This window comes from Fringilla coelebs (assembly GCF_963513975.1).
Source record: "Fringilla coelebs genome assembly, chromosome: 5".
Classification (NCBI taxonomy): Eukaryota; Metazoa; Chordata; class Aves; order Passeriformes; family Fringillidae; genus Fringilla; species Fringilla coelebs.
In genome coordinates, this window is record NC_140033.1 from 66,990,659 (window position 1) to 67,014,858 (window position 24,200).

General features: G+C 38.9%; 1 protein-coding gene across 3 annotated transcripts in view; it reads right to left on the reverse strand.

Annotated features, from left to right (window-relative positions):
* Positions 1–24,200, reverse strand: part of KDM5A (lysine demethylase 5A) — a 51,267-nt gene that overhangs the window by 17,669 nt on the left and 9,398 nt on the right. Inside the window, exons 6-18 of one of the 3 annotated variants that reach the window (XM_084206179.1) lie at positions 21,400–21,505; positions 20,752–20,840; positions 17,298–17,456; positions 14,807–14,926; positions 13,556–13,714; positions 11,790–11,971; positions 9,909–10,071; positions 8,979–9,098; positions 7,196–7,390; positions 6,921–7,102; positions 5,838–5,962; positions 5,510–5,660; positions 2,486–2,600 (exon numbers count right to left, since the gene is read on the reverse strand). In XM_084206179.1, coding sequence (XP_084062305.1) covers positions 2,486–2,600; positions 5,510–5,660; positions 5,838–5,962; positions 6,921–7,102; positions 7,196–7,390; positions 8,979–9,098; positions 9,909–10,071; positions 11,790–11,971; positions 13,556–13,714; positions 14,807–14,926; positions 17,298–17,456; positions 20,752–20,840; positions 21,400–21,505 — 1,866 coding nt within the window. Of the gene's footprint in view, positions 1–2,485; positions 2,604–5,509; positions 5,661–5,837; positions 5,963–6,920; positions 7,103–7,195; positions 7,391–8,978; positions 9,099–9,908; positions 10,072–11,789; positions 11,972–13,555; positions 13,715–14,806; positions 14,927–17,297; positions 17,457–20,751; positions 20,841–21,399; positions 21,506–24,200 lie in introns of all 3 variants that reach the window. The other 2 variants (XM_084206178.1, XM_084206180.1) reach the window with 2 other exon arrangements.

Genomic DNA, 24,200 nt, shown 5'->3' on the forward strand with positions numbered 1-24,200 from the left:
AGTACAACTGCAAATGACAACAGCTCCCAACAAAACAGAATATTCAGCATTACCCAGTCAATGTTAGTTTTAAAATAGTGGGGAGAAGAGGGACTTCTACAAACAGGTCATCATTTCAATAGTGTCAGGGGCATTACAGTAATGACAGCAAAGCAGAAAAAAACATGCTGAAGAGAAATAACAAGCCAGAAATGTATGAGAACATGAAAACCACCGGTCCTAAAAATAAAAATGGTGAAGTCTGAAAGTAATATTCCCTAAAGCACTTATAAGCATCAGGGATTTATTGCACTAAAAGAAATGAAAATGCAAAACCCTCTTATTAAAGGAGACAGTTTCATAGAAATCCAACCGCACTGCTGCAGGTGCCCTCATCCTCATGTTTTGGCACTGCAATGAAAAAAACTCAAAGACAGCAAACAGACAGGAAAGAACCTCTGCAGGAGACTCATTCAAGGACATTCAACCAGCACACTCCATGGATTCGCCCCCAAGTCTCTTACAAGACAGGCATTTCTGACAGCAAGCCAATGGCACCAGGAGCAAACCCTGCATTTCCTAACTCTTAGTTTACTGCCTTTTTTGGCTGATGCTGCTTTTTATGACTGCCTGAAAATCACAAGGCATTTATAAGAAAGAACAAGATCTACATTATAAAGATTTTGATTTAGGGAACATACTCTGAATGCTTCATAGTGGCAACAGTAAACTATTACAGTTTAATAATTACAATGCCTTTTGTGTTAGAAAATATTCATCATCCAACATGACAATTATTTTGCTATTCACCATGATGGATAATTGCATTCAAATGCCATGCTAAAAGCTCGTGAGTGCTTAGGCAAAAATGATCATTATCTGACTTCATTCAGAAATGAAAAGACTACAGTTTGTAATCAGTAAAATGATAATTATTTATTTATTGACTAGTGATTATGCTAAGGCTTCAAGAGCATGCACATGCATAGGCAGAATACTTGAACTAGAACCAGATTCCTTCCTAAGGAGGAAGCTGAGGGGTGGGGAATGATGGACAATTTGGGAGAAGGCATTAGACAAAAATACAAGCTAAAACTGTTAGGAGTTAATTATATGCTTGCAGCCCTCTCATCTATGAATTATGTTTTAATTAGAAGCAAGTTTTAAAAACATTAAAAGAAAAGCCCTTCTGAGAATAATCTCACATGTCTACCTAATAGATGATGATAACATCTTATTAATAAATATTAGCAAGTATTTTTACTAATACTAATAGTATGTGTAATTACATACTAATGTGTGTATAAAGAAGTGAAGTAAAACCACCCCATCATATGAGGATGAGAAAGCACTTGCCACTTTATTGGATGCCAGCAAACTGGTTAAAGAACACCTTTGAAGGACAAAGCATCAACAAGCATGGCAAACCTGCACACTAGAGCCCTATGGTTTTCTGAAGAAAATTGTTTTCAGAAAGAAAACGCCAAAATTATGTAAGACATTCCAATATAAAGCCTCTCTTGTCAACATTGAACTATCATGAAAAACTTTATATAAAATTCATGTATGAAGGGCATAAACACTAACAAACACTTATGGAAAAGGGGCCTTCAAAAAAAAACTAACTTATTTTTAAACTGTACATTTGGTATGCAGCAGCAGCTGCACCTATAGTAATATACAGGATTTTAGGCCCTCTATCTAGTACTATACAACACATGTAAAATTGTACAAGCAGAGCATGCAGGTTAATAAGTGATTGACATACATCTCAGGAAGCATTTCTCTAGGCAAAAAAATCCTTATTAAGGATGCTTAAGAAGTTTTCTACAAGTTGGTTAGTAGGTGAAACACTGTTTAGTATTTCATCACCAGTGACAGAGAAACAAATTAAAACTGCTGCTGAAAACCCTTGCTATGATGCAGAGCGCCAGAATGATAAATGGTAACAGCAGCCAGGGGAATCAGTATGATCTGGATTACTTATTAGTCTAGATTCATCCAGAGACAGGTGCAAAAGATATATATGAAGGGCAAGAAATGCAGGCCATGCATACAGATTAAGAAGGCTGTAGCCTGGAAAGCATGGCTGAGATACATTTATGGAATAACTGACAATGTGGCACTGCTTTCCTGCTGCCCTGAAAAAGCACACCAGTGCAACCCTCAGAGGTTTCTACAAAAACATATAAAGGGCAGGATTTAGCCAGAAACTTAAGCTCGACAGAGAGCATTAATGATGATGAAATAAGAGTTACTGGTTCAGAGATTTAGAACTGGGCTGTCTGGACAGTGACAGGGGATCTTCTATCTTTGTTTAGCTGCACCACCACATCTGACAACGCCTGCTGTACCAGGCACCTGGAAAAAGCGCACATATGTTTTATATCAGAAGCTTTTCATCCTCTGCACCAGGCAAAATTATCTGTTTAAAAAAAATATACTAGCACAAAACCAGAACAAAGTAAAAGGCACAACATCATCAGAGGAGCAGATACAATCTTACCTTTACTTGTCGGGCCTGGCTGATGACACAAGGCAAGCTGAACAGCTGCTGCACAAATGCTTTAAGCTCCTCCATTGTCAGCTTGGTCCGTGTCCTTCCACTGTCTTGGCTCACTCTGCTGTACATAATGAGCATAATTAAATACTAGGTGAGATATAAGATGATGATCCTATTCACAGTGACAGAAATTATCCATCAGGATTACTGAGAAGTTACCAAAGGAATTTAATCACCTAAGAATTCAAAAAGAAATGTAACTCGAACTAAACAAGAATTCCAAAATCCTGAAAACAAAATTTAACACAATTCCCCTAAGCCCCCTCAGGATCATCCACCCTGCCCTTCAGAGGTACAATTGTCTAGGTGAGTTTCAAACTGAGTTTGTTACAAATAGAAGAATATAGCCCCATACAGTCTGCTTTAGGCAGCTCAGGAAGCTGTCTCATGTGCCAGGCACTGACAAGAAGTCCGAGATATGTAACAGCAACAACCCTGAACACAAGTCTTGTTATCCAGTGCTTTCTCTCTTGCAGCCAGAAAACTGCTGAAACTGACCTTGCAACAGAGGACTGATATTCACTGGGACAGGTTCTGCAAAGACATTTCCATTAAATATCACTCGAAGCAAGTGTAACAAGCCCACTGAATGGAGTAAGAGACTTAGAAGTGACACACTGCATAAATTAAGTACTTGGTGTACAGATCACTGGCAGGCACAACTTCCCAAGTACAACAGAGTTCAAATACTGAAGAGCTGTTCCTTGCTAATGAATCTACATTTGAATACTACAGAAATAGTAAAGGAAAGAAATTCTATCTTATGCTATAGACTTATATAATATTGTAAATGTAAAATTTAGATTAATGATCAAATATAATTACACACCAGCTAAACCCCAGAGGGGAATAAAGAATCCTGCAGGCTTTGATTTGCTCCAACAGACAGTGATGAGGAGCTGTGGCTGCAGCAGACCTGCTGTGCCCCCAAAAAATCCCTGAGTGAGGGCAAAGAGGTACACGGCCCCAAGGGACAAAACACAGGGAGGGGACACTCAGCAGTGTCACACTGGCATTAGTCCAACCACAGACTGCCACAGCATGAGATGCTGCACAAAAAGGTACAATAATCCCTGCCTGTGGAAACTTGCAACTTCCAGGAGAAGGTAAAGATCTAGGATTAGAATATTGGACAGAACCTCCCAGGTACACATTACCCATTTTTGGGGTTTATTCAAAAAGAGATAGATAAGGCATAGATTTTCTTCTGCTACATTTGACCATGAGTTTATTGCTGCATTAACCCCTGCCAAATTGCTCTGTTTGAGCACTTGTTTTTAATTTGCTTTTTTAATAACCTCATCCTTTCTGTAAATGTGATCCTTCTCCAGGTGTTAAATAGGAACATAAATGTCAGAGAAGCAGCTGAACGTGACCTTTATAATTACACTGCCTAGCACTGTTCAAAGAAGCTTCAAGATCTTCCTCAAACCTCAATTTTGTAAAATATTTTTCGTTAGCATACAACAGCCCTCAAATGTATATACAAGTCCTTTTTTGGCCTCATAAAATTCTTCTATCTTTAGATCAAATATATATATGAAAAAACTCTTTCTCTATATATATAAACTATATATATATAAAAACTACATATAAACTCTATATAGTTTTTATATATATACACATTATATATATGTAGTTTTTTTATATATTAGAAAACTACTTTTTTTTTTTTAACTGTATATGTAAGAAAAAATATCTCAGCAACTGAAGGACTGTTGAGAGAGGGCTGTCATACTCCAACAGCAGGAGGAAGAGGAGGAAGCAGCACCAGCCCAGGAACACCTGGGAGCTATCAAAATAATAATACTTCACCAGAACAGGACAATGCAACCCCTGTCATGCTGCTTCCCTCACCTGGATCAGAATTCTAAGGGGATAATACTTCTGTGGCAGTGAGTTTCTACAAGCAATAAAAAACAATCAGGAGAGCCTTCTTTAGCCTCCAAGTACAGAAAAAAATGCTTCTGTATTGTGTAACAGTTTTCCAGTTAGAACAGATTGTTACACTTAGATCTGTGGTGCAACTAACATTTTAGCGTTCAGATTCAAGCAATTATGATATATGGATTATGTTCTGTGTAGCAAAGTTGGGCATTATAATTAACAAGGTATTTGGTTTTTACTCTCTCAAAATGTCTTAAGTAATACACAAAAACCACACAGGCAAGAAATACAACCAACTACAAAACCAAATCTTATCCTCAACAGAGGAACTACAAGCTACATAAATTTACTGTACAACTGCTGCAACAAGAATTACAGTCACCTCACTGAGCTATTTTTTATGGGACTTATTATTTAGTGCACAAAATACACAGGATAGAAGGAAGAACACGCTCCTGAAAGTTCAGGAGAGCAGAACAAGGAACACATCCAGCAGATTGCTGAGGCAGGGCCAGGAGACAGAGTAATGCTGAGGCAGCCACAGGCAAGGCAGGCAACACAGAGAACCGAGGGAGTCACACTGCCCCAAGTCACTGCCTTTCAGCCACACATCACTGCCCCCTATGGTCCTTCCCAAAAAGTACCAGATTGGCTCAAACTATGGACTGGTTTTGCTCTCTATACTACTGTTCTCTCCCAGACTCTTTTGTCACAAACACCCAAAGTCAAAACTTACTTTCATTACATTTTTACCTCCAGCTGTCTCTCCCTACAACTCTCCCACACATTCAGCAAAATACTTCATCAGCAAACACAACTTCTCCAAAGGATTTGACATTTCAGTACATAAGTCAGCTGAAAGCAGAATGTTTGTAACATTCCAACTAAGCCCACCTTTAGGCCCTTTGTGCCACTGTGTCTGCCTCCACCCCTCCCTACCTCTCAGTGAGTCACAGCACTAAGGAAATTAAACACTGAAAGAAGCTTGCACACAGTAAGACCTCAGGGTTTTTAACTCTTCCAAGTCCAATGAAGTAACAGAGAAGCAGATGGGAAATACTGAAAAACTGCCTGTCCTACCTGTGTTTTTGCTTTTTGCTCAGAAGCAGCTGTGCTACTGAAGCACAGGTCTCTGCTTCTTTCACAGCATCTCGGAGCCTGCGGAAAAGATCATTCTCCGGGTATTTCCTGTCTTCAGCATCCTCCAACATTACTCTCAGCTCAATCACATCTGTAAAAAAAGCACATAAATAATTTGTATGCAAAAAAAGAGAGATTTTAGATGGCTTCAATGGCGTCAATCAACGTTCCAGCAGCACGGTTCAATTTGAAATGCACAATGCTAATGAGAGGACAGAGCACATGTAGGAGTTTCAGGACATCCTATTAAGAATGACAGAAGTCTGACCTTTCTTGTGGTTGAGATTGGCAGACAGAGCCTCTGTAACTCTACTGACCCAAGTGTCGTACGACTGTGCTCTAACTTTCACTCCATACAACAAAGAAGGAAGGTCTTCTAGTGGGTACCGGTACCTGAAAGTATGGGAAAAAAAAGACAGAAAAAGTTTTAATGCCCACATGAAAGTCAGGATATTAATAATATTGAGTTTTTCCAGCTACAGCAAGGCCAGAAAAACAGAATATGTATGTCGCTATCATTTTCTGAAAAACCATTTGCCCAGGATTCTTGTTGTCATCTTATTGCAGGGGTTCCATGCTGGTGTCTCCTTATCACAAAAGTCTCATACCTTCTGGGTGTTTCTCATGGGCAGCTCCTCAGAGCACTGACTCTTCTTCACACAGCAGCCAACTGACTCCAGTTCCCTTCCCAACCAGCCACCCCACTCTTTTATAGCACTCTTCTTCTCATTGGTTACACCTGTGGCCTGTTAGTCAGGCCTGTTCCTAATCTTTGCTAATTGGCCCAGCTGCAACTCCTTAGGGGTAAGATTACTTTCTGTACTACCTTTATTTTCTTATGTTCTATCCCACTACAGATTCTTCTCCTGGGAAGCTGAGAAGCCTCAGAGAAAAAGGAAAACAATATCTCATTTGCTTCTCCTCTGGTTTTGCTGCTTTGGAATGTGGTTGAGATTGTTTATCCAACATGTGAATTGTTTTGACTTAATGACCAATCAAGGTCAGGCTGTGCCAGACTCTGAGGAGATAGTCACAAGTTGTTAATTATTATCTTTTAGCCTTCTGTAAGTATCCTTTTGCTATTCTTTAGTATAGTATTCTTTAATATCATAAAATAATAAATTAGCCTTCTAAGAACATAGAGTCAGATTCATCTTTCCTTCCCACAACGGGGAACCCCAAAAATACCACACATGTACAACACCTGTTCACCTAGGAACCAAGAAAAAAGAGGATGAAAATACTCCTTAAATGAAGGAGAAAAAAAAGTGTGACCAAATGTATTTGACCACTGGGCTACAGCAAACTATTAGACAGGGAAGAAAAGTAGGGACAAAAAAATCCTGTGTACCTTAGACACTTCTTCTGCATGGGACAGGGACATAAATCAGAAGGATGGTATAAGCACACCAGGCGCTCGGGATTACAGGAACACGTCAGAGCTGACAAGAAGCACGTGGTTCTGCAAGCTGTGCACTGACGTTCATCATCTGGAACCAGCTCAAACACCTCTTCCTCAGACATCAACACTCCCTGAAAAGAAGAATTAGCCACTTGCTCAAAAATTCTAATGCAAGCAGGGGGAGAGGGAAGCAGAAAGTTCTTTTGCAAGGACTTATTACTCACCATCTGTACAACAGACTCCCTCAGGCGTGTCTCCTCCTCTATCAATAAAGTCATCTCCTTGCAGACCATGGCAGCCAGCCCTACATCCAGGCACTCTGGATCTGCAGCCATCTTGAAGATCAGCTCTTCGTGGGAGAAAACACAGTGACGGCCCAGCCTCCGGTAGTGACTCACACACTGGCGTCCAATGGGGAGCTACAGAAACCACATCATCATCATTCCAGGGGAAAAAAATCATCTCTCAGCTCCCATTCTCCTTCCTTGGACAAAAACTAGGAAAAGACAAACTAAGAGTTGTCTTTGATGGGACAGAGAAGATTTTGTGGCATTCACACTCTCTGAACAGAGAGAGAGAATTCTCTCTCTCTCAGGTTTTCCTGGAGAAGCACAGAGAGAAGAGAAACCAATTCTTATCTCTACTTGCTGCTCCTGTTGTTTTTGCACATGTGGAATGTGTTAGGAAGATCGTTTACTTGAAGGGAGTTCTTAATTGGATTCTGGTGATGGTTGTTTTTATTAATTGGCCTATTGGGTGAAAGCTGTGTCCTGGCTGTCTCAAGACAATCACAGGCTTTTCTTTAGTATGTATCTTTGTACAGTATAATACAGTATCCTTTCAGTCTTCTTTAATATAACATATAATACAGTTTAATAAAGCAATTGTTCAGCATTCTGAATCAATGGAGTCAGATGCCAGTTATTCCCCTGTATTCAATAAGATTCTAACAACCTTAAATCATGTCACAGATGAGGACAGGGAGGGTATCAATGCTGGGGAGGGGCATCTTCCATAACCTTATGCACCTAATGCAGAGACAAAAGCTTAAGAGTCATCCTAAGCTCTTTTTACTTCCAGTGGCAAGAAACTGGCACCAAAGAGAAGTCATCTGGTCTACACTAAGCTGAATACATTCCCCTCTGGATATTACTATGGTGGACATAGCCATTTAATGTTAAGATTCCTAAAATTAACCAAATGTAGTATCACTCATTTTGTGCCTTTTAAAGCAAAAAGATGCTAAATGAATTTGCTGCACATATTAATGGCTACATTTTACGTAAGCAAAGGAAATTCCACATGGCTGGTGCAAGTAAAGCAATTTTTCACTGAGGCTACACTCATATTCCATCATGAGTGCTGCAGGAAAGAAAAGAGCCCTGACACACTGCCAGTCCTGCAGACAATTTTTCTGATTAAAGTATAAAAGCCCCTGAAAAAGGGCTACAGTTTCTATTTGTAGTTTAAAAAACAAGGCTAGAGATAGATAAACTAGAGATGAGATCCTAGCTTCCAACTGTAAAGCCTGGATAGTAACAGAACACTCCTTTGACAATTTCCTGAACGATCCACAGGAGCTTTGCACTGATGTGGCACAGCTATCAGAACAGGAGTAATACGATGAAAAGGCAAAATGAGCTGGCACAAAGGAGGAACAAAGACTGTTACAAGCTATCTCCAACATTCAAATGACAACAGTACTTCAAGACAGGACACAGAACTGTATAAAATTCAGGAAGTGGCATCACAGCTAAAGGTACTGTGAGATGCCACTTTTTGGTTAACCAGTGATTAAAAAGGAAGAACATGTGCCCAAAGTTTCAGTTTGAAGTTGCCTAAAATTAGAATTACTTTGTATAATGAAAGTTCCCTCACTTTCTAATTGCTGTCCCAAGAACTATACACATAAAATACACTATTTAACTGAAAAGAGCTTCCAGGTAGTTAAGGCACTAACACACCACTTGCAGAAGTCACATAGCAAATATATACATAAGAACAGACCCAGTCAGCAGTGCAGAAGTTCACAGCTTCAGCAAAGTTATATCCCTGGTTAAATCCAGAGTGATAGGCACGAGGAAAGGTCACAACAAACTCGCCAGCACACTGATTTGTTCTGAAAACCTAAAAAAGGGAGGATAAAGGAAAGAAAAAAATGTGTAACATGCAACAGCTTAAGACACAAAAGTACAAGATGTTTGAACAGCACTTTCTATACCCATAGATCAACACAGGCAACAGCAATCCCAGTAGTGGTAAGGATTGTTTTTGCCTTCTAAACATGAATACTCAACTTACAGCCTTTTTCAAAAAGAGCTAAATATATAAGCAACAGCCAGAAACTGTCTTTATGAATCCCAAAAGGGATGTTTCTCTATCATCATTTAATCCATTGTACCACAAAGTGCAAAAGCTTCTGGAAAAAAGTTTATGGTTTGCTTTGTTGGGGTATTTGCCAGGGAAGCAATTTATCCTAAGACAAAAGCAAATGATAGTGACTGCTGCTTAGAGGTCTGCAGTCAATTATGTTTGGCCAAAAAAGCATTTTGTAATGCTGAGATTTCTACTGAACATAAGTATTTTACCGTCAAAAGCTTTTAAAGGCATTTCAGACAAACTTGCTGTTACACAAGGGAGGGGATCTTTTTAGTAAAAATTAACTGTAATACACAGCACATGCTTGTTCTGGAAGGTATTTTATGTAGGAAGTTTGGCACACTCACTTCTGTTATGAGAAAATTTAAATTTCCTGATTAGTCTAGGGAAGAGTCCAGAATACAGCTTTAAAAAACACCCTATAAGTAATGAATATGCAAATGCCTACCATAAAAATTCTTCAGTTATGCCAAACCATTGTTAGACAAATCTGGCAGACAATGAAAAAAAGAGAGCCCATAGAAGCACTTCTGTAAAAAATGCTTGTGTGCTACTCACTGGTACACCATGTTCCATCAGCACATTGGGGTTCATAATAGTGACCAGCTGATGCAGGAGATCAGGCTGGGATTCAAACAGCTCAGGAGCCAATTCCTTCATCACATCTTCCAGCTGCTCTGCTGCATGAGAGGGCACACCATACCATGTCTTTGGCTCTCCCCTACCAAAACACAAGCACAGGAATGAACACGAGTGGAAGGGACCTGATGGTGGCACCCAGCTGTAAAGCACACATCACAGCCAGCAGCACTGTCCTCAGGAGCCATTTTACACCTAGATTAAACAAATGTCTTTAATCAACAAGCATCTTCTTCAGGATGAATTACTCTAATATGAAAAATCAGTTACACTCCAACACAATTCTCAACATAGTTGCAGTAGATTTGCCTTGACAAGCTTAACATGGATGATAACTGTCACTTACCATGCTCCCCAAAGGGGTAAAACGGGCAAGTATTTTCCTTCAGGAAGTAGGAATTAGGTTTAATAAACAAAACCTGGGCTGTCACACCTACAGTCTAAGAAAGATCATGGTACTCCTCCATTCAGTTAAGCTTCAAGTCATATTCCTAAAACCAACATAACAGCCAGTGGAGTACAATACATGCAATCTCTCTAATTCCTAACTAATTACTAAAACCTGGGATCCACTGGACCATTAAGATGAAAAAAGCCAAATAACCTGGATTATTAAAGTATGAGGGAACAAAAAGATTAACAGGGCCAAAACTAACTAAATCATCAATCAAGCACTATTCCAGTCCTTTCTTAACCAAAACTAACTGCCACCCCTAGCATCTACAGTGCTGAGATTTCTTTTTCAACTCTGCTTTACTCGATTTTAGCAAGTACAAGCAGGAATTTGCTCACACAGCCCTACGGACGTGCATTATCCATACACAGAGGCGGGAGCAGCATTCCCGGCGGGCTGCGGTGCCCCCTGCTGGCAGCAGCCGGCAATGCCCGCTCCTGCAGCAGGCACGGACCCGCCGGATGGACGGACGGACACACGGACCCTGTCGGACAGACACACGGAGCCGCTCAACAGCAACTCAACCGGGAACAACAGTAATGCCCTTCCCAAGCGTGCCGATCAGACCTGGCTAGCAAACGTGCTTCTTCAAAGATGTGCAGCTTTTCTGAGCTGATGGTTTGAAGGCCATCAGCTCGTCTCTCCCAGCAACCTTTTGAAAGCTTCCCACAGCTCCCTCCCCATCTTCCACCCCACTCCACTTACTGTGACAATGTCTGATGAACTGAGAACACTGTGATTCCCATAGTTTATCTGTCATGAGTCTTCTATTCAGACACAAAAGCTGAACAGCACAGCACTTCCAAGACTGTTCCAAAAGGCAGAATTACTTCCTAATTTCTCTTTATAAGAAGTATTTCCATCTATACATGGATCTGCTGCTGAACAGTCAACTCTGATACCTCTAGAAGCCATGAGACAACTGACTCCACTTCTAGCACACACACATCCCAACTTTAAATCATAAAGGAAGGAACCAGTGAACTCTTAACTCAGTTCTGAATGAAAAAACTTTCTTAAGAAAGATACGATCCTGTAAAGCACAATTTTATGGTAACACTGGAATGTTGGGCACACAAGAATATTTCATCAGTTAATGAAAAGCACTAAATATGCTTGTCCTGGGTTTGCCTTAATTGAATGCTTTACCTTGAACCCACTACAATGCTTTAAAAAGCATCTGCATTCACCTTCAATCAGGCACAGCTAACAACTGGGACCACTCTGCACATTCAGCTTTTCATTTACAAATGTCCTCAGTGTGCAGAGAAACTTGGAAGTAGAACTACAAACTTCCTAAAGCAAACAGGGCAGTGTAAGGTGGATGCACAAAGAACAGCCCATACCAGTGCAGGTAGTTGATGGAATAGCTCCAGTGGTCTTCAATATGCCAGCAGAAGGAGGAGAAGCACATCCCTACATACAGCCAGGGCACCTTCATGCCAGAGATGTCTGCATTGATGTGAGCAAGGACTGACTGCTCCAGAATGGGCATGTTGTTCAAGTTCCAACCAGAGAGAGCATAATCCTACCAAAAGAATAAAATTTGAACAAATAAGAAGAACATTAAGGACACCAAGTCCAGAAAAAGAAAGTACAAATGAAAACATCAACCTATCCATTTCTATAGTAGATAACGGGATATTTCCTGCAACTATGAAACATCAAATCCAGAAATAATTCCTTAAATAACCCAGTCATCAAATAATCACACTAAGATTTTAGAAACACTCCTAGTATTTCAACATAGCCCATCTTCTTTGGATCAAGGCTTATACACTTAGGTTCTGGTTTCTTCCCCATCACAAGACTGCAGGTTTCAAGCTTTTCTGGTGGAACAAAATACCAGCAACACCAGCAGAAGGACTAAAGATAGAAGTCTTCAGTAATACAGGACAACTTAAAATTGTAAGCAACACAGTGAATCTCATGTTACTGTTTTGGCTTCTTTTAACACCCATCTTACCATGCTGCACTTTATGTTGATCTACTGCACAGATTACTTTAGCAAGTTTTCTCTAGGGAAGAAATTCCTACACACTCATTTCTGAGAGGACAGCATTACCTGTTAAGCACTCTCACCTTTACTTTCAAATACACACAATTTGTTCAAAAAAACTATAATCCAGATAGCCTTAAAAGCCCACTACTGTGCTTTAGCATTAATCTACTTTCCACTTTTACAAAAGCTGTAAGCACAGATTGCTTGGAATTTAGATATACCCCGTAGCTGCATAAAGGACTGGTCAGACCCTCAGCTCAGCCAAACATTGCTGCTGTTTCCTCTGCTCTGACACTACAAAGACATTGCAGTGAGTCAGAAGGCTTAAGTGATCTGGTTTAGAAATTTTTTAAAGGACTACCTTCATATAAATAAAAGCATCAGTGCTGACTCACTAAGCAGCTACACAGTCACAACATAGCCAACAAAGGTACACACAGGAAGGTGCAGGAAGAGGTGGAAAATGAGAGTGAACAGGATTGCATCTTCCAGTGAGCACTATAAATTGATTTGGGGCTGTATAATCAGGAAACCACACCTTTACTACGTCTGAATTTCAGCATACAAGCAGCAAGAAAATTGCTTTGCCACAGTAAGGTCTGAGGGAAAATAGGTAATACACTTACCAGATGATCTTGATAGAAGTTTTTATAATTGAATGCTGTATGTACATCTACATTATTACAGTACACACAGAGAAACAAGCTAAATCAAATTAGTTTGTTTCACCTATTAAGAACATCCTAAGGAGAACAGGATTATGTTTCTGTAACTAACTCTATAATGAAAACGTTTGGAACAACAAAGACAAAATATTATTTAAGAGTCTTCTCATACTCAGACAAACTGCAAGAACTTGCACATCTTTGCCTGCTAAGATTAAGTGATAGAAAACAGGTGTGACCTAAATCATGAAACAGACCTTGGTTATCACCAACCAGATCTGTAAAACAACCTCAAATATGAGATTAATGCTCTGCTCAAAAGGAATGTAAAAGCCTGAAAGAATTTCTTAGTGAAAAAATCCACAGTGATTTCTGACTTAAAGTCCTTATGTGAAACCTTACACAGAGCAAAGAATGGGGTCAGTTTGCACATCCTGTTCCTCACCTCCTCCTCTGGCATCAGCTTTCGTCGGCCATCCTTCACTGGAAAGCCACTTCCAAAGTCCTTGGATGAGATATCAGCCCCATACTCCACAATAACATCTTCTTCTATGCTGCTCACTAATCTCCAGAATTCTTTTTCTACCAGCTCAGTCGGAACCATCTGAAAGCAGAAGAGAGGTTATGGTATGTGCAGATAACAAAAATTATCATTCAAGCAATAAATCACTATTAACTCCCCATGAATTTTCATACACCAAGGTCACTCCTCCTCTCCCCTCCATCTCTTCAAAGTCATAGTTTTGGTCTGTATTCCTCCATAGTGGCTGGAATGTTTCAGAGAGATAGAATAAACAAAAGAAGATGGAATCCCCAGACATACAGCAAAACACAGGGGGAAGAAAAGACAGCCAGCAAAAATCAAGCAGCAAAGAGAACAAATCAGCATGTAAATTCCAAACTATTTCAGAGGATAATGACCAGGATTTCTGAACAACAGAAAGAAAATTCAGATATAAAACTGTGTTCAGGATCTGTTTTTGATATTCATATAACTGATCATTACTCTTACATGTATTCATTTACAATGCTTATTCTTAAAATAAGTTTTGTTCCATGTCCCAAAGTTGTCTCATAAACTGGAGTCCTTAAAAGGTAGAGGCTTTAGCAAGAATGTCCATAAATTAGCAAAGATCCATGAGAGGAGGAAGACCTTGGTGCTGCATGCAGTCCACAGGACAGTGGAACTGTGCCAAACCAGAAATTCTAGTTTGAAAAATGCTGCTGTGATGCATAACTAAAAAACCAAAAAACCCAAAACCACTGTGATTATCAGACAGATGCAGTCTATTGACCTGTCTACAAGAAAACACTGTAAGACAAAGAAAAACAAAGATTTATGCTCTGGACAAACTAAACCAAGACAAAAGGCATAGGGAGGGCATGAAAAGGGCCCCTGTGCCAAATGAGCAAGATACTTAGTCCAGTTTATCAAAAAGGGCAAGAACATTAACTAGAGTGTGCCCAGTACAGTAAACTCTAACAGAAGCAGTAGAGCTGGCTGCCCATTGCAGAGAAAGGGTGAAACGAAGTTGAAATGAGACCAGATGCCAGCAAGCTAAATAAATTGTTTACATGTTTGAAGCTTATGGTGCCTCTTTAAACAAGGCTAAGATGTCTTAGCAAAAATCCAAGACCAGCTGAAACCTCTTCTCTTTTTCCCTTACAAGGAATCCCAACAAAAGCTGAAACTCACATGGACCGGCATGTTGAAATAATCAGACTTGAAGTTATCAGCCATTTCACCAAAGCTCTGGAGAGTATATTCCCTGACAGCTTGTTCAAATCCAAAGGCCTCTCGGGGTTTGTTGCATTCCTAGGAGACAGAACATAAAAATATTGTTCCCTGCAGCAGACTCTGACACAGTTACATTTTTAGCAATAAGCCCTAGTGTCCATCTGAGTCCTTACCCAGCACAATGAGCTACCAGTTTTGAGACTTTTCCAGCCCAGGCAGTCACACCACAAAGGAAACAGGCCAGAATTAACGGCACAGAAGCTAATCTAACACTGTAACCCCAGGGCTCCACACTTCTGCTTTCCTCTCCAAAGCTACATTTCATCAGCTACTGCTGCCAGCCACAAAGCAAGACTGTGCACAAGATGCTTAGACAGCCACAGGACATTTCTGTAGACACACTGAATTCAAGCACCTGCAGAATAACTGCACAGGAACAAACCCCCCAAGTGTTTCAGTCTCATCAAGTCAGCAAATCATCAATAGATTTGACACCATGAAAATATATAATAGGGAAAAGGAAAAAGGAAATTAGAACAGGGCAACACAGCCAACAACAGACATGGCCCATCTGACAGAAAATCTCCAAGTCCTTCCCTATTTTATCTCCATTCATCCTGAAAATGAAAAAATACTGGTGCACATTTCAGCTCCTCTCCCCCCTCACTTTTAATGTGTCTTCTCAGCTCCTTTGGAACTGACACCATGTTTATATACACAAGACAGTTTTACATCATCTTTGTGTTCAATATATCTAATAGTCAGCTTTTCAGTCAAAGAAACAGGATTGGAAATGAATTCACCAGTAGTTAGGGGTTTATCCAACAGGAACTATCCTTAGACTATCCCCAACATGTATCCAAGTGGTTCCTAAATGGAGCCTGTGACAGAGAACCTACAACATCTGTGAACACTGTCAAACAATGTTGACCTAAATACATATAAAGAGCCCTTACCCTATTATTCCCAGCTTCTGTTCCAGTACCCTGCTGTAAAATTACACTAAAGATTTAGTGTAATTTTAGTGTGCACAATTAACATCTAAAGTAAAAACTGAGGCAAAAACTACTAGTGAATGCTTCAAACGTCTTTTTGATGTTACTTGTTTACTTTCCAGTACACATTATAGTAATGTGTTTTATCCTACCTCTTACTTCCAATACGTTTCCAAAGCTTTTCAAATATTTTCTGTATCATTTGCTAGTAAAAAATTACATGACACCTTATCTTTCCTGGGTTTGTCTCTGCCTGCATTTTTTTCTTGAGTAACAGCTATTCCTGTTTTTACTAGCAATAATGAAATTTCCTGAGTTTCCACATTCTTGAATTGTTGTAAGCCACACTATTTACTACTATAGTCTCTAAATTAACTCCATATTAGATTGCTGCAGTTTCCTAATTCTTCTTTATTGCTCCATCTTAAGAGAAAATAAACAAGTAGGTTAATCCACTCTCTGAGCAGCAGCCCAAAGGGAACATTTCATCTCTTCCCTTGCCTGTAGCTATGAATTTCCACCGTTCTTTAAGCAGCATTTGCCCGAGTTCATCTGACAACCTCATGTCTCAGTGAAGGGTCAGAGCAGTGAGCTGCTCCAGCTCCTGTGGCTGCACAACTCTGCACACACCACCACAAGGAACCAGCAGCAGCCAGCACTGCAGAAGGGCATGGGGGAAGTGGGGCTATAAATGTGTTTGCACAACTGCTCCTTTTGGAAACAACACAGCCCCAAGAGCGAAAGCCACTCCTGTAATCACAGAGTCACAAACAGTAAGCTTCTTCCTCTGAATCCTACCTCTAGAAACTTTCTGAGCTTGCAAAATTTTTTTCCTTAAGACAAACACCAAACCAATCAAGTGACGTTGGCTGTCTGTTGATCAATCATCTCTTAGAAATGGGAAGTTCTTCTTTTTTGAGTAATGAAATTGAACTAGCTTCCACTTTCAGAGCCTGAGCAGTTCCTTTTTTTAGACTAAACCAAATCTAAAATAGCTACAATAGAACTTGAAATTAGTTTTTTCACTTTCTGCTACAGGCCATTCTGAACCATGCCATAATGTCCTTCCAATAATCAAAGCTCCCTGTTATGCCTAAATTTCATAGTTTATTTACTTCATAGTTTACAAATTGTGCCATCATTATGTGGAAACATCCATTATAACCCTAGTTCTCACCACTAATTTCACACTTCCAGATTACCAAATTGAGTTGCAGCTTTTAATATACTAAGGTCAAATTTTTACCTGTCACAGCCACATCATAAACAAAGGTTATGCCCAAGCTCTAGAAGGAATGTTTCTCTCTCCTTATGGCTCATCAACCAAAATTCAAGGTTCATCTTGGCAATACTCCAAACCAAACTATGCATTCTACATGGATGGAACTGCTCTTCTTCTGATCTTTCCAGGTACACAAGTACACTACAAAGCTTCAGTAGCTCTTCAACTGTACCTCAGCAACACACTTTGGACACCTCCAGTCACCCTTGGGCACATCAGGAAGAGGAGGGATCAAGCAGAAAGTGTGATAGCTGTCATCACATCCATCACACAGTAGCAGTTTATCCTCATTGTTTCCTCTACCACAAAATAAGCAAACATAGAGATCAACCTGTGGGGGGAGGAAAAAAAAAAAGTTACAAGAAGTTTCTAATCCAGAGCCTGCCTTACTTAAGCTAAGGAACAAAGGATGATATCCTGAAGTCCAATATAAGAGCATCAACCCTGGTTTTTGAGAAGTATTGATAAGGATAGCTTCTGTTTCATTCCCAAAACAGCACTATGTGCAGGGGGCAGGAGGACTTTGGGTGCTGCAAAATAATTATCCAGTTCAGTTGGACTATCTTTTGCTATCTAACTCAGGCAGCATCACTCATGTTATTCTAAGGCAAAAGTGTAAATTACAGTTTTTAGAACTCCCTCTCTTCAGCCCTCTTATCATGGAACACAATTTAAACTCAATCTCTACAAAGACTGCATGGCTAAGGAAAATATCAAAAAGTCATTTCAGAAATACTCACATCATCACTTGCAACAGTACAGTGGTATCTTTGCAATGAAAAAGAGATCATAAAATCCACAAACCTACAGATTTCAATCTAGAAATTCATGAAGAAGCAAAGGAAACCACATGTAAAAGTACCAACTTCTTTCTCATTTTTCCAAAGCAAAGAATAAAAACTCTGAATGATAAGAGAGAAGTATTAACCCTATACAACAGCAAACAGTTTTTGAAAGTTGTTGAAGATCATCTCTCAAAAAGAACAACACTGACTGGGAGACATTCTCTGGGGCCAGAGAAAACCATCTGAAGAGGTTTCAAATTTTCTTTGCTCTAGCTTCCTGTAGAGTGCAAAGAACTTTAATTAACAGAAGAATTTAATATAACACTGAAGAAGTGTAACAATCCAGATTTAAAAAACCTGGGTATTACATTACCTTTGAAAAAAACTACCTTTAATATAAGTTTTCACTAACAGCATAAACTTCATGAATGACACCTACTACAAATTCTGCTACTACTTCCATCAGCCCCTAGCAATTCAGGCTGTATTTCCTTCACACAGCTCAAAGTAACACCAGAAGAGGTGGGGCTGCCTTTGGTGGGGTCTGTTAATTTAATCAAACTGTCACAAAAACGTGTGCACTTCAGCTGATTAGGCTCAGGTGGATTAAATAGTTAATGACAAACCCATCTTGAGTTACAGTGGCCTAGTTAAGTAGGCAACCTCCCAGCTATGCACTAATATACTTCTTAAGGAGACTGCTCAGGTTTCTTAAGAAACTATTTAAAAAAAATAATGCAGCTCTACTCAGAGGCATATAATTTTCCCCTTTTTAAAAAAAAATCCATGCACTCACCCTCATGGAACATTATGTTTGTCCAAAGCACCAAACCAGCTGCTTTTGTTGCAGCTACATAAAAGGGAGGGAGGGTACCTCAGCAAGCACTTTCATATTCCCTTCCCAAAACTTAGCAATGCATGAACATGGCAATCCTAAGTTTTTTGTGCTCCTCACTAGCTACCTCTCACTGGTAATACCTTCTCTCTAAATTCCTATTAACATATGCAACCTCTATGTTAGCATAAGTGATGATGTGGCAAATACAAAAACTGCATTGAAATGGATATTCACAACAAGCAAGCCTGTTGTGACACAACCATAACCACAAAATCCTGCTAGCCATGTGATAAAACAGTGTAAGACTATGATGATATATAATTGTATGCATCAATAAAGGTGTGTATCTAAAAAGGTGTATTTTATCTCCCAGTTAGTAATTCACAATGGGAGTAAATGACACTGGACTCAATTTTCTGCATGGTGGAAAAGGGCCATTCTTTATTCACATAACTCCTTTTTACAGTTTTATAAACCTATTGTGGGACTCCAATTGGTTAGTTTTCTTGCCAATTCCTTTTACTGGTTAATAACAAGTTGTTATTCTGTATTGATTGGTCACTCAAACTCTTGGTGTCTATGTGCAGGGACAGTTGTATGTGAAAGATAATTTTCATTTTTCTATCTAACAGTGCAAAAGCAGTTTATGCAGGTACCGGTTATTTTTATCCAGGAACAGATTATTACATTAACAAATTGCTCACAACAGGATTGCTTTCACATGGGAACTTGCAAAATGCTAGCTCTGACAAGGCCAGACACTGATTCCAGGAGAGCAGGCTTGATTTTATGAAGCCTTTATGATTTTTCTACCTTACTGCAACAATTCACCAAATGAAATCAATTTCATGATTAGCACTTTAAAAAAAGAAAAATAAATGATGGAGAAATATACACAAAATGCACCATAATATTTTTCAGTCCAGTGTTATATGAGGTAAATGCATCACCAGCATGTTTAGGACTGCTTTCCTTGTGCAATTATTAAAAAAAAGTGTGGAACCAAATAGTACTAAGCCACAGAATTTCAAGATATCAGAGTTACAGCAATATAGTTTCAAAACAACAGTTCTGTTGTAACAGCATTTTCATTTTCTTTTATAAATACAGGTTAAATGAAAAGAGTATGTAAATAATAGTGCTCCATAAAAAACCTCCAAGAGACTACACAAAATATTTTAAAATTAAAGCATAGTCAAATTAATAATGGCCTAGGAAAACCATATACTCAGAAGTAGTAGCACAACTAAAAAAATCCAAGTCACACAAATCCTAACTGATCTGCAATGGCACAGTGATCTGGTGTCTAAATATCCTAATTCTCCCACTTTCCCCCCCCGCCCCCCATATAAAAATGTGATTACTAGGTTGCCTTGGCCTTCCATGGTTGAAATTTAAGATAAGCTCTTGTAAGTATTCTCAGGCTAAGAGGAAAGAAAAAGGAACAGCTGAATTCTAAGTGAAGAGTCTAATTCTTTAGACAATGAAAGCACAGCTCTTCATTCATGGCTTCACACATTCTATGAAAGGCACTGTATATTGCTTTTCCATGGACAAACATCAGAGAACTAAATGGTATATTTTTCCTATTCAAATTCGAAACAGAGAAGACACAAGACATGGAATTGCTAAAAACAAACTCCTAAAGTAGTTGAGCACCTCAGAATCTCTTCTAAGGAAACAAAGCATTATGATAGTTGTTCTACTAAGGGGAGCTCTAACAAAAACTGAACTATTGAAGGCATTCAAGCACGTAGCAAGTATGATCAGCAAAAAGCTTCAAATTGCAACAGCTTTCCTGTCCAAAAGATGAAAACAAAAGCCTTGAGTACAGATTGTTTTTCAAAATACTGTTCTTTCTTCCCATAACAGTATCATCTGCTGCAGCACGCGTTCATTCATCTGTTTGGAGGGTTGGGGCTTCTTTTAGAGGAAAAAAGAAGATGTTAATAATTTAACCAAGTCCTTTCTATCAGAAACCACAGCAAAGGCATCAGACTTACGAAGTTGACAGAGAGAGTTCCTTTGCGCTGCCTCATCTGCATCCCAAACGCCTCCGATCTGGTTCCCTTGCGCCTTCGCGTCACCTCATCTTGAAGGAAAATGAAATTAAATGCTGTTAATGTGACATCAAGATAGACTTCACTTGTAAAAACACCACAGACACCCAGCCTGCAGCCTGCATTTCAGATCAGAAACTACTTAACAGTCCAAAGAAAGCAAAAATGTCATGTTATATCTGGCCAATCTAAAACCAACAGGGATTAGGAAAAACATCTTTTGCTTATCCTCAGAGGTGACCCCAATGGCCTCATGAAAAACAGTGAATTAAACACCTAAGTTGTGCACTTTGCTGGCAGGATCAGTTTCAGTACTTTTTAATCCTGCTTCCCCTTTCAGTCACTCACTTCATGGAACAGCTGCTTAATTGTTATTGTTACTACATATTACATAAAGAGCTGAAACTCTGCCAAGTTATATGAAGCACTCTGTAAATCTCTAGTGAATGAAACCCTAGAATACTTAGCTTTCTTTTTCCAGTCTTGATTTGCCTTCTTTTTAATAGTGTCTCTAGAGACATTCAGGAAGATTTAACAGTCTCACTGAAAGCAAAGAACTCACAGAAAGCTAAGAGCCCAAGATTTAATTACCCTCTTTATCCTTTGCTCCCAATGCCAGTCCCATCATCTTGGGTCCAGCTCCAAAGATCTGCAACTTCTTTAGTTCGGTGTTTCTACTCATTTCTCCAGCCTCTGCCTAAAAATAAATACAAGACCACATCAGCACAAAACACCAATATTTCCCCTCCAGGTTTCTTCACAATTTGCTTCTATTCCACTCTCCCACAATATGTGCTCATCAAAAGAAGCAAGCCTGAAAAGATATGATTTTCTGTTCCTAAAGGCAATGAGCATATGCAAATGGAGTAAGAGAGAGAATTTTTGTCCCAAATTTCCAAATTATTTCCCATCTAATATTCCAAATCAACTACAAGAAGTCACCTCTACACCAAATAAAAGAACTAGGCTTGACATTTTGCAAAAAATAATAGGACTGCCAGAGCAACTTTTTCCAAAATCACTATGATTCAGTCAAGTACCTGGATTTTAATGCCGTTTCAACAGGATTTCCTTATCTGCTTCCCTGAGTAGATACATCCACAGGACACTAATGAGTTCCAACCAACTTTCTTAAGCTTGGCTGCTTCTGGGCTTATTTGTAATGAAATGTTGTGAGTACAATTCAGATCACAGCTACTCATGTTGCAAGCTCAAAATCAGAAGTAAAAAGACCCATTTGGTGACAGCTCCATGCCCCTGCCAGCGATGTTTCCTGAAATGTTCTGCTCTAATGAACTTCTTCCTGTTCCCCATTACTGACCTACCTCATTTTCTCACATCACTACCACTGATATAACAACAAAAAGAAAAAAAAGAAAATATTCTGCCTTTATCTGCAACAATTACCTTAGCATTTTTCTTTATGCTGCATCCTTACACTTAGAAAAATCTCTCTGATGTGGTACAGAAGGCCACTAAGTTCTCACTGTTCAAAAACTTCCTTCTGAAATTCACTGATCTGAAAAGATCTCAGCAAGAATACCAATTTTGAAGGTGGACATGTAATTTTAAAGAAGTTATTCTTCAGTTAGCTTCCTGATGATACTTCATCTGTTAGTTTTCAAAGTTATGGCCTAATATCTCATGCCTGTCCCTTGGGGTGACATGCCTTTAAAGTCTTTAATGAATTATTAAAAAACCCCAAACAAAAATCTTCTAAAATGGTGTTTAACATAAGTTCTAATACACTGGTAATAAACATTTAAAAAGATGATTCTTCTGCCTTAATCAGTTGTTTTTCTTGCTTCCAGAAGACATCTGAAGATATAGTTTCCTATGCATTATTACTCTAAGGAATTTTTAGTGATATTTACAGTCCCTGTTCCCACTGAACTGGGTATGCATTATGCTAACAGTCATCTTTCCACCCTAATTACTGCTCATATTCTTATTTTGAACATTTATATGTTGCTATTAAATTATTTGCACTTTATATGTGACAAACTTTTTAAGTCCACTGTGCAACCATGCAAATTTTTCCTCACCAATTCCTCACTTTTTGGCTAACAAACCATAAGGAAACACACAGAGAGTTCCTAGTTCCTCATTTTCCATTTGAAATTCATTAACTCAACCATTCTCTCAACTAATAGAACCTAACAGAATCAACCCACATATCCAGCACAGACATTATTTCAACAACAGTCTCAATTTCTCCTACTATTGTGACCAAAGATAGTTTTCTCAGAGAGATAAAAAATAGTTTTATTATCATCATATTTAAATATGATAATAAAATTATTTCAAAAATAAAAGCAAAATCATTAATATGCAGCAAGAAATTTTTACAGCTTACTTTAAAAATACATTACCTAAATATATTTTCATAACTCCTTGGCTCAGATCTACTTGGATACCACTAAACCTTAGTGGATGAAATCCATTCAGCTCAGGTGGAAAGAGCTACAGAGTTTTGGAAAAGAACAGTTTGCATACTGAAAGATGAATTTTTTTAAAAAATCAGATTCCTTTATAACCTCACAAACACTGACCAGGTATTGATACTTAAAGGTGTAAATACCAAAAGTTTTCAGAAGCCCCACTGAGCATTTTTCTGCTGTGTCCTTTAAGACTAAAAAACAAGCCAAACTGACAACCTGTGAGTGCATGGAAGCAGCAGCAATTGTGCATTCCTTGCCATTCTCTCACTGCTAACAACACAAAACTCCAGCTCACTTCTGCATTATATTTTCTCTATGCAAGTGAAATGAACTTGATTAAATTGTGATTCTGCTCTTACCTCCTCTTTGTCCTGAAGGAGACAGACTGTGTCTTTTACCTTCTCAACTGAAAGTACAAGCCAAGGGCTTTTCTTGCATATGGGCCAAGCCTAATACCACAATCCAGTTACACTGGATTCACTCACTATTCTCTGGTCTCACCCCTCATCAATTCTGAAACATTTGCAACCCCACTTCTCCACCCCCAATGTACAATGGTTACAACCAGTAAGCAAAATATTTACATGTTTGGGGCATTTGTCAGCATCTCCCAGACTTATTTTGTTTTACAGTTACTGACATGGAAAGAAATCTTTCAAGGAAAAAAAACCCTAAAGCTTATTTTACTGTGTTATTCTGCAACCAAAAAGAAAGCTGAAAGCAGAGATATTACTTAGAATTGTTTTAAAGAAAATTCTCTGGACATTAAGTTAATATCCTTTGAGAAAACAGTACTTTTTGTTCCAGTACTGCAATTCTTTACCAGAAATTACCATGACATAGCCTCCTTAGACAAATCCCTTGTCAGCTAAAATACACCCTAACAGATCATCTATGATCTGATGATACCACTACCCTTTCCTAAGAAAATATTCTCCTAAATTTAAGACT